Below are 11,106 nucleotides of genomic sequence, written 5' to 3' on the forward strand. Positions count from 1 at the left end.
CTACAAGCAATTACCACAAATAATGACACAATGTCATCAATGTATCAAATTTCAATATCGATAATTTTATCTGTATTTTACTTTCAACTGATATGTCTAGCTTGCTGATTTGCTTGGTTTTATTATTCTTGTTCGCTATCTGGATTTTGATGCGAAGGACTACAACAAAGACAAAGATACAGACAAAATGAGACATGTAGATATGGAACTTCCACCATTAGAAAACTACAACGACATGAGCATGGACATCCGTAAATCTGCTGTACCAGATATTGATTTTACAATGGCACGAAAATTGTAGCATCTAATTATGATGCGTTGCTACTATTTGCACAGTAGAACCATTTTTAGTCACAACGAATTACTATAATTATAATAATATCTTAAATAATAATAAATAAATAATAATAAATCATTACATTTATGTCATAGGTTTGAAAATAAAGTATAAATTAAAGTACAATTTGTCTTTAATTTTAAATACATTAAAACAAAATAAAGCAAGACTTTCAATATCAGTCGGGTTGTCTGATGCCATTATCTTGTGAAAATCATGCAAGGTGTTTGCTTCACGGAGAGGCTGGGGGGAAATGTTTGCCTGAATGTGTTGAGTTTATATAGTCATGTGACGTAACTGGCGAATTACTGTAAACACGCATGACTTTACTCACTATCCACTTTCTGTGAACATTCTGTGTTATGCAACTACTTTCAATTTTTCGCTTGAATATTTGTCACCATCTAATCTAATTTTATGGCTAATGGCCAACATGATCATATCGTCAATTTATATACAAAACTTACATTAAAAGCTCTATATTTATCATACTTTCACTTGTAATCCGCCCGATATCATAATTACCTACCAGAATGTGTCACTAGAAGAAGGTGGCCAAATATACATGCTGGTATTTACTAAAGGCAAGACAACCCTACTGAAATGTCACAACCAGAACATGCATTAATCATAGTTCACAATGGAGATATTATTTTAAAAGATAAGGGCAAATAACATTTTTGAAAATTAACTTACCCTAGTGAACACTGCTTTAACACCAGATGGTTAAAAGTATAATACCAAATCAATGTTAAGGTTCAATGTATTTTAGTATCGTCTCATCACTGTGATCTCCCAGATACCTGAAAGGATAAATGTATTATTGATGAATTAAAATAACCTGATTATTGTGAATGAATTGTATTGTGTTAACGCGAATCAATATTAGTTACAGTTTTAGTACGATATGTTGTGGGGCTAGGGCTTTGGGTTAGGGCTAGGTATTTATTTAAAAGATGAGAGAAATCCCAAACTTGAGGTGGATCTTCTTTTTTTTGGTTTTAATTTAGGGTTTTGAGAGTTGGGATTGATTGTGTTGTGGCAGGAATTGTAAAATAAGAAGAGGAGGATGGGGAGGCTGTGAAGGGTTGGGCCAATGTAATGAAAGGGTAGGAATAGATTTAGGGTAGGGCCATTAGAATACACGATTTTTTTATGAGAATAAAGAGGAAGATTTCATAGGGCAACATGGAAATTGTATAGTGGAAGTGATAAGGGCAGGACAACTATAAAATATGTGGGAATGTAATGGGAGAAATGTAATATTGTTGGATAGTAATAGGGCATCAAAAAAAGGGAATGAGAGGGACCAGTATATAGTGATATGATGTAGGAAAGTGGTCTCCTAAATGGGACTACTAGATCCCTACTGAACAACGTAGAGGGCCATAGTATTAGGAGCATGGTGTAATGATGAATGTGATAGTAGGGGTAGTGTTAAATAAGTCCACCCCAAGGATTCAAATGCACACCCCAAAAAAGAATGTTACTGAATACTAGGATAACACTCGGGGAAATGGTTAGGTATTTATTTAAAAGATAAGAGAAATCCCAAACTTGAGGTGGAGCTTCTTTTTTCGGGCCGTGACGTTTATATTGTACATGTTAAAATGATGATGTGAGGGCAGGATGTGGCAGTTATGTGAAGTGTGGAGAGGGGATGTTAGATGAGGGTTAGGTATTTATTTAAAATGTGAGACAAATCCTAAACTTGAGGTGGATCTTCTTTTTTTCGGGCTGTGACGTATATATTGTACAATGTTAAAATGATGGTGTGAGGGCGAGGATGTGGTAGTTATGTGAAGTGTGGTGAGGGGAAGTCAGATTAGGGTTAGGGCTGGAGTGCAAGGGTAGTGGAGATTGGGGGTCATTAGAGTTTTAAAACTCAATGACTATGGTTCTAGAGGTATTTTATTCTCATGGTGAGTAGGTTGGGTAGAGGAATTTGTGTAAGGGGTGCAGATGCTGTGGATGGTGGTGGGGAAGAAGTGGTTTCGGTAGGGTAGGGGAGAGGTATTAGGAAGGAATTGAGAGAACTCGATTTATAAATATTGAGGGCTGTAGAGAGGGCGTAGCTGTTAATTTGTTGAAGGGGTGGATGGGAATTATTAAGAAGTCGAGTGAAGTTGGTGAAGGCTGGATGGATGCGTAGGGCAAGTGCATTTCTAAGATACTGTAAGGTTTGGGTGTGTATTGATCTAGCCAAATGGAATGTAGGGTCAATATTTTGGAGTGGGAGAATTGAAGTGCAGGGAGCAAAAAATAAGCAGGATTTCTATAGCAGTTGCTAAATGGATAGTCTGGAAATATGTGGGAAATAAAGGGTCACAATTAGATTGGCAGTAATCAATTTTGGTATGCGGGAGTGGGGTGGTGAGTTGGGAGAAGGGATAAGGTTAGGAATATGGGGTGAACAAAATAGGGACTGGATGAAAGATTGGGTGGGAAAAAATATAAAAAAGAATTTCAGAACAAGATGAGTGGATAGATAGGGAGAGGAATAAGTGTGAAATGTGGAGGAATAGAGTGAGATAAGGGATGGAAATTTGAGATAGTCTTAGGTGCCTAACCAAAATGAAAAGCCGCCAAAAGGACCTAAGAAGTATATACAACAAAAAGTAAAAGGAATACCTTCCTACGAGTTTATAACATGCAAGTGAAGATGAAGACTACATAGGAGGTATATGAATTCAGAGCAGATGAGTGTCAGCTAAAAATGGGAAGATGTGAAGGATGCACTCATCAGGTTTCCCGGACAGGTTTCGCTCTCTACGAGCTCATCAGTGGGAAGGAACAAACAACAGAACTGAGCAGAAGCTCCTCAGGTTGTGGCAGTGGGCATGAAGGTTGTAGAGGGAAGGGAATAGGGTTAGGGTTAGGGTTAGGGTTAGGGTTAGGGTTAGGACATTTAAAATTTAAAGTAATGAGAACTCGCCCATTCACGCAGCGTAGGGGGAGGGCCTAGGAAAAGTGGTTCGCGATTTATCGGGCTGGAATAAATGCGAGTGGTCACTTGATCGAACTAATGGAACTATTAGGTTTTAGGGGGAGGGCGCGTTGACTATAACGGGAGTTCTCCTCCTAGGGGGACAATTTGCGTGAGTCGAATGGTGTAACTACGTAAATTTAGCGAGGGCGGGATGTAATATAAACGGGAGTTTATTAGCGCGGAGAGCGCTGATTTAGGTTTTAGGATCGAAATTATAAAATGTTTGGACAAAAATAGAGGGGGTAATTACTAAGCGAACGTTGGAGTTTGTAACAACGGTAATTTAGCGGGAGTTTATTAGCGCGGGGAGCGCTGGTTTTGGTTGCGGTGTAGGTTCGAAAATTGGAGACGGTTCGAAATAAGAGGGGGGACAATTTATTTTGCGTGAGTCGAAAAGGTGAGGGGGTAATTTAGAGGGTGGGAGGTGATTTTAGCGGGAGTTTTTTAGCGCGGGGAGCGCTGGTTTTGGTTGTAGTTTGGAGTTCGAAATTCAAAAAGGTAGAGACTAAATAAGGGGACAATTTAATTGTGTGAGTCGAAAAAGTCCGAGAATTTATATGGTTGGGAACAATTTATTTGTTTGATTATTTATACGGCAAAAATTACTAACCACAGGTTAGGAGAAAACACCGTATTATTGAGTTTTCAATTGTGTGTGCGATGTCGGTTTTTAGGGCGGCACGATTTGAGTTAAAACCTAGAAAAATACTCAAAAAGTGTGGGGTTACAATCAAGCGACCGGGGGCTTTTTAGGTCAGTTTGAAAGGTGAGGCCGACCGGTTTCGTTTCCGCAACTCATCAGGACCTCGGGGAAAAAAAGGAGTCGAGATTTCTCTCTTCTCACTTTTTTAGGTAGGGGGAGAGGGTGTATATGGTGTGTCGGGTGCGTGCGTTGTGCGTGTTGCTTGGTGTTGTTTTGGTTTGTCTTGAAAAAGACAGTTTGGCTGGGTGCCTCCGGAGAGGCGGTTTTTGGTGTCTAAAAAAGACAGTTTATCTCCTATCTCCTATACGGTTGGTGGCGATGGGATAATTTAGAGTGGCACTGTTTAAACTTTGTGGGGTCGGAATTTTGAGCAACAGGGGAGATTTTTAGGTTGGGAGGTGGGTATGGACATCAATGGGGTCGGTTGTTTCCTTGGTGGAAGTAAAGGTTTGGTGGTTTTGTGTTGATGTCCAAGATCGAAAGTGGTGCCTAAGTGGGGACGGTCATAAGATTTGGAAGAGGGGGTAGTGTTTTAGTGGTTGCCAAACGGGGCGCGTACAAAACTATCGCCGGGGAGGGCGTAAAAATCGAAAATAAGGGGACCGAGGTAGGGGAGTCGCAAGGTGGAGTCACGAGAATAGAGGGGGCGATGAGGGAATGGAAGTCATGATGTCGAGCTAGGTAAAAAAATGGTGGTCGAAATACGGTTGCGGTATTGTGCCCTCTAGCGGTGAGATATTGCGCTAAGTATCTCAGGAGGTGGTGGCGGTAGGGTGTTACGGACACAATACGTTTTAATTCTAAGTGTTTGTCGTTTTGGTTGGGGTGGATCGAATGGTTGGGCTGGGTAGGTGAGCCCCGTCGATTATTGACTGTCGTTTGTGTGTGTGTGTCGAGTTTGTGTAACTCTGCCTTGGTTCGGTGGTGGGATACCAATTGGACGGGCAGAGGTGGTTTGTCGGGTCGAGTATACCGTCGGAGTCGAGCTTAGAGACGTGGGAGTACGCCTCATGGGCGATTTTGATGATGACGCCGAAATGTGTGAGGTCGTGGTGGATATTGAAAAATTGCCTAAAACTAAGCATGGAGAAACATTGTTTTTCTATTTTTTTGGCAAAGACGAATGAGATCTCTAAGCTCTAGGGCGAAAGACAGGGAGTGGTTTTGCCATTCCTGTATAAAGGCGGGCTCATGGTCGTGAAAATAGAGCGGGGTAGTGGGGTAAAAATTAGAGGGGAAGTCCTCCATTTGAATCGCGGATTCGAGGCGGTCAGATTGAATTCTAGCGATGCAAAAACGTTGGAGGTGGGAACGGAGTGAGGTCGCGTCGAATTTGGCTTTGGAGTCGGAAATTAGGTATTTAGGTGGGGAGAAGTTAGATTGGGAAACTAAATAAAAAATGTGGAGGAGGTCTACGTTACTAGGATCGAAACGGGGGGGCCGATGTAGACGGTTTGGGCGAGGTAGCGCGGAAAGCGCTGTTAGGGTAGAAATATACAGCTGATGTAGAAGGTTGAGGCAAGGGAGTTTTGGTAGCGCGGGAAGTGCTATAGTGATCGAAATAGGAGGGCGAGGAGGAAGGTTGGGGCGAGGGAGTTTTAGTAGCGCGGGAAGCGCTGTTAGGATCGAAACGGGGGTCGAGGTAGATGGTTTGGGCGAGGGAGTATTATGTTTTTTGGTAGCCATGGTCGAAAGTAGGGGAGAAATGTGGTGCGACCAGAGTTGGAGGAGCGGTAATTTTAGGTTAGGGTTAGGGTTAGGGTTAGGGTTAGGGTTAGGGTTAGGGTTAGGTGTGTGTGTGTCGAGTTTGTGTAACTCTGCCTTGGTTCGGTGGTGGGATACCAATTGGACGGGCAGAGGTGGTTTGTCGGGTCGAGTATACCGTCGGAGTCGAGCTTAGAGACGTGGGAGTACGCCTCATGGGCGATTTTGATGATGACGCCGAAATGTGTGAGGTCGTGGTGGATATTGAAAAATTGCCTAAAACTAAGCATGGAGAAACATTGTTTTTCTATTTTTTTGGCAAAGACGAATGAGATCTCTAAGCTCTAGGGCGAGGGACAGGGAGTGGTTTTGCCATTCCTGTATAAAGGCGGGCTCATGGTCGTGAAAATAGAGCGGGGTAGTGGGGTAAAAATTAGAGGGGAAGTCCTCCATTTGAATCGCGGATTCGAGGCGGTCAGATTGAATTCTAGCGATGCAAAAACGTTGGAGGTGGGAACGGAGTGAGGTCGCGTCGAATTTGGCTTTGGAGTCGGAAATTAGGTATTTAGGTGGGGAGAAGTTAGATTGGGAAACTAAATAAAAAATGTGGAGGAGGTCTACGTTACTAGGATCGAAACGGGGGGGCCGATGTAGACGGTTTGGGCGAGGTAGCGCGGAAAGCGCTGTTAGGGTAGAAATATACAGCTGATGTAGAAGGTTGAGGCAAGGGAGTTTTGGTAGCGCGGGAAGTGCTATAGTGATCGAAATAGGAGGGCGAGGAGGAAGGTTGGGGCGAGGGAGTTTTAGTAGCGCGGGAAGCGCTGTTAGGATCGAAACGGGGGTCGAGGTAGATGGTTTGGGCGAGGGAGTATTATGTTTTTTGGTAGCCATGGTCGAAAGTAGGGGAGAAATGTGGTGCGACCAGAGTTGGAGGAGCGGTAATTTTAGGTTAGGGTTAGGGTTAGGGTTAGGGTTAGGGTTAGGGTTAGGTGTGTGTGTGTCGAGTTTGTGTAACTCTGCCTTGGTTCGGTGGTGGGATACCAATTGGACGGGCAGAGGTGGTTTGTCGGGTCGAGTATACCGTCGGAGTCGAGCTTAGAGACGTGGGAGTACGCCTCATGGGCGATTTTGATGATGACGCCGAAATGTGTGAGGTCGTGGTGGATATTGAAAAATTGCCTAAAACTAAGCATGGAGAAACATTGTTTTTCTATTTTTTTGGCAAAGACGAATGAGATCTCTAAGCTCTAGGGCGAAAGACAGGGAGTGGTTTTGCCATTCCTGTATAAAGGCGGGCTCATGGTCGTGAAAATAGAGCGGGGTAGTGGGGTAAAAATTAGAGGGGAAGTCCTCCATTTGAATCGCGGATTCGAGGCGGTCAGATTGAATTCTAGCGATGCAAAAACGTTGGAGGTGGGAACGGAGTGAGGTCGCGTCGAATTTGGCTTTGGAGTCGGAAATTAGGTATTTAGGTGGGGAGAAGTTAGATTGGGAAACTAAATAAAAAATGTGGAGGAGGTCTACGTTACTAGGATCGAAACGGGGGGGCCGATGTAGACGGTTTGGGCGAGGTAGCGCGGAAAGCGCTGTTAGGGTAGAAATATACAGCTGATGTAGAAGGTTGAGGCAAGGGAGTTTTGGTAGCGCGGGAAGTGCTATAGTGATCGAAATAGGAGGGCGAGGAGGAAGGTTGGGGCGAGGGAGTTTTAGTAGCGCGGGAAGCGCTGTTAGGATCGAAACGGGGGTCGAGGTAGATGGTTTGGGCGAGGGAGTATTATGTTTTTTGGTAGCCATGGTCGAAAGTAGGGGAGAAATGTGGTGCGACCAGAGTTGGAGGAGCGGTAATTTTAGGTTAGGGTTAGGGTTAGGGTTAGGGTTAGGGGTTAGGGTTAGGGGTTAGGGGTTAGGGGTTAGGGGTTAGGGGTTAGGGTTAGGGTTAGGGTTAGGGTTAGGGTTAGGGTTAGGGTTAGGGTTAGGGTTAGGGTTAGGGTTAGGGTTAGGGTTAGGGTTAGGGTTAGGGTTAGGGTTAGGGTTAGGGTTAGGAGATTTTATAATTTAAAGTAGTGAGAACTCGCCCATTCACGCAGCGTAGGGGGAGGGCCTAGGAAAAGTGGCTCGCGATTTATCGGGCTGGAATAAATGCGAGTGATCACTTGATCGAACTAATGGAACTATTAGGTTTTAGGGGGAGGGCGCGTTGACTATAACGGGAGTTCTCCTGGAAAAGTCAGTTAAGAGTTTTCGTAAGCGGAAATTGTGATGTAGATCAACGTAAATAACAGGGACTGGCTATGACGAGGTGCGAGACGGTTAGTCAGTCCCTGTTACAATTTGGGACGCTTATCATGTACCGCGGCGTAGAGGGCGTCGGTGGTGTTACTGGGGAGTAGACACCTAGGCGATAACTATTAGTACAGTGTGATTGGTAGCGGACGTTCAAAGGGGCGGTGAGGATGGGAAGTGTAAATACCCAGCGAGGTGTCAACCGTAAGGGGAGATAGAACAAAAACTAAACTAAACGGCAAATAGAGGATCATTTTTATGAGGGCGGGACAGCTGTTGAGCGGCGGTGTTTTTGAACGCAGGTCTAGAAATTTGGCGGGAGTAAATAAACTGAGAAAACCGCGAGGATGTTGTTGAACGGACGTTGCGTGATCGAAAGGGGGTTGGCAAAATTGAAGTCAGAGGAAAAAACGGTCGAAAAAAGCGGTAAATTTAGAGATCGAAAGTGTGGGGTAAACGAGAGACTGGTTCGAGAGCGGGCGCGAACCGTCCAAAAAAGAAATGATAAAGTGGCATAGGACGAACGGAGCGAGCTACTTTAGGGGACAATAAATGATTGGAGTCGAAAGGTATAAGTACCGGGATTGGTAGGGGGACTGGAGAGAGAAAAGTTTGGCGGGAGTTTTGTTAGCGCGGGGAGCGCTAGTTTTGGTTGTAGTTGGAGTTCGAAAAATAAAAAAGGTAGGATCTAAAATAGAGGGACAATTTGCGTGAGTCGAATGGTGTAACTACGTGAATTTAGCGAGGGCGGGATGTAATATAAATGGGAGTTTATTAGCGCGGGGAGCGCTGATTTAGGTTTTAGGATCGAAATTAAAAATGTTTGGACAAAAATAGAGGGGGTAATTGCTAAGCGAACGTCGGAGTTTGTAACAACGGTAATTTAGCGGGAGTTTATTAGCGCGGGGAGCGCTGGTTTTGGTTGCGGTGTAGGTTCGAAAATTGGAGACGGTTCGAAATAAGAGGGGGGACAATTTATTTTGCGTGAGTCGAAAAGGTGAGGGGTAAGTTAGAGGGTGGGAGGTGATTTTAGCGGGAGTTTTTTAGCGCGGGGAGCGCTGGTTTTGGTTGTAGTTAAGAGTTCGAAATTCAAAAAGGTAGAGACTAAACAAGGGGACAATTTGATTATGTGAGTCGAAAAAAGTCCGAGAATTTGTGTGGTTGGGGACAATTTATTTGTTTGATTATTTATACGGCAAAAATTACTGACCACAGGTTAGGAGAAAACACCGTATTAAGTTTTCAATTGTGTGTGCGATGTCGGTTTTTGGGGCGGCACGATTTGAGTTAAAACCTAGAAAAATACTCAAAAAGTGTGGGGTTACAATCAAACGACCGGGGGCTTTTTAGGTCAGTATGAAAGGTGAGGTCGACCGGTTTCGTTTCCGCAACTCATCAGGACCTCGGGGGAAAAAAAGGAGTCGAGATTTCTCTCTTCTCACTTTTTTAGGTAGGGGGGAGGGTGTATATGATGTGTCGGGTGCGTGCGTTGTGCGTGTTGCTAGGTGTTGTTTTGGTTTGTCTTGAAAAAGACAGTTTGACAAGGTGCCTCCAGAGAGACGGTTTTTTGGTGTCTTGAAAAAGACAGTTTTTCTACTATCTCCTATACGGGTGATGGCGGTGGGGCAATTTAGAACGGCACGTTTTAAACTTGGAAGGGGTCGGAATTTGTAGCGACAGGAGCGGTTTTGGTTGGGAGGTACGAATGGACATTAACGGGGTGGGTGGTATCCTTGGTGGAATCAAAGGTTTGGGCGGTTTTTGTGTTAATGTCCAGGATCGAAGGTGGTGCCTGAGTGGGGACGGTCAACAAATTTGGAAGTGGGGGTATAGTTTTAGCGGTAACCAAACGGGGAGCGTACGAAACTTTAACCGGGGAAGGCGCAAAAATCAGAAATAGGGGAACGGAGGAAGGGGAGTCGCAAGGGGGGTGACGATAATCGAGGGGACGATGAGGGAGGGAAGGGTAACGGAAGCCATAGTGTCGGTCGAATATGTTGTCGAAATAGGAATTGGAATGCGAAATGTAGCTACGGAGCTAGAAGGTATAGCAGTGAGTTCAGTGGAGACCAGTGAACGCAATGAAATTTTAGGTTTTAGGGTTAGGTATTTAAAGGCGATGGTGTTAAGCGCCTTGGGGGATAGCCAATCGGAGAAAGGGGAGGGTGTTTATCGCTAAAAGAATAGGCGGGGAGGGGTGAGAATTAGGGGGTTTGTTTAGGGTCCGAAAGAGGAGGGCGGTGTTTAGATTGAAGTATAAGGTCGGTAAATAGGGCGCTAACGAGGCGAGAAGATCGGCGGTCGAAATTAAAAGATGAAACGTTAAGGGGAGTTTTTCAGTGGGGTTTGTGTAGGAACATTTGCGCTTTAGTGGGGTGGGAGTTGATACCGAGAGGGTAGGTGGTGCCGAGAAAACGAATTAATTGTTGTTCCTTGGATTTGCGTGTTTTAGGCGGGACAATTTGGTTAGATTTTTGTGGAGGCGTTTTGGTTTGGGTATGTGGAGCGACATTAGGGCTGGCGGGTCGTATGTGTTGCGAGTCGATAGGGGGGTAGTCGTTTTGGTTGGGGCGGATTGAATGGTTGGACTGGGTGGGTGAGCCCCGTCGTTTTTTGACTGTCGTGGGTGCGTGCGTGTCGAGTTTGTGTACCTCTGCCTTGGTTCGGTGGTGGTATACCAATCGGACGGGCAGAGGGGGTTTGTCGGGTCGAGTGTGCCGTCGGAGTCGAGCTTAGAGACGTGGGAGAAAGCCTCATGGGCAATTTTAATGATGACGCCGAAATGTGTGAGGTCAGGGTTGATATCGAAAAATTGCCTGATGCAAAGAATGGCGTCGGAGAAACGTTGTTTTTCTATTTTTTTGGCAAAAGCGAATGAGATTTCTCTAAGCTCGTGGGCGAAAGACAGAGAATGGTTTTGCCATTCCTGTATGAAGGCGGGCTCTTGGTCGTGAAAATAGAGCGGGGTGTTGGGGTAAAAATTAGAGGGAAAGTCCTCCATTTGGATCGCGGATTCGAGGCGGTCGAATTGAATTTTAGCGATCCAAAAACGTTGGAGATGGGAACGGAGTGAGGTCGCATCGAATTTGG

The 11,106-nt window shown here is 44.8% G+C and overlaps 1 protein-coding gene across 1 annotated transcript in view; it reads left to right on the forward strand.

The window, feature by feature from the left end:
* The window catches only part of LOC100369453 (CD151 antigen-like), a 40,835-nt gene extending 40,318 nt beyond the window's left edge, over window positions 1-517 (forward strand). Inside the window, exon 8 of the mRNA XM_006812988.3 lies at window positions 101-517. Coding sequence (XP_006813051.1) covers window positions 101-301 — 201 coding nt within the window. The 3' untranslated portion in view covers window positions 302-517. The remainder of the gene's footprint in view (window positions 1-100) is intronic.
* The last annotated feature ends 10,589 nt before the right edge of the window (window positions 518-11,106 follow it).

Source organism: Saccoglossus kowalevskii, chromosome 1 (genome assembly GCF_978046115.1).
Source record: "Saccoglossus kowalevskii chromosome 1, keSacKowa6.1, whole genome shotgun sequence".
Lineage (NCBI taxonomy): Eukaryota > Metazoa > Hemichordata > Enteropneusta > Harrimaniidae > Saccoglossus > Saccoglossus kowalevskii.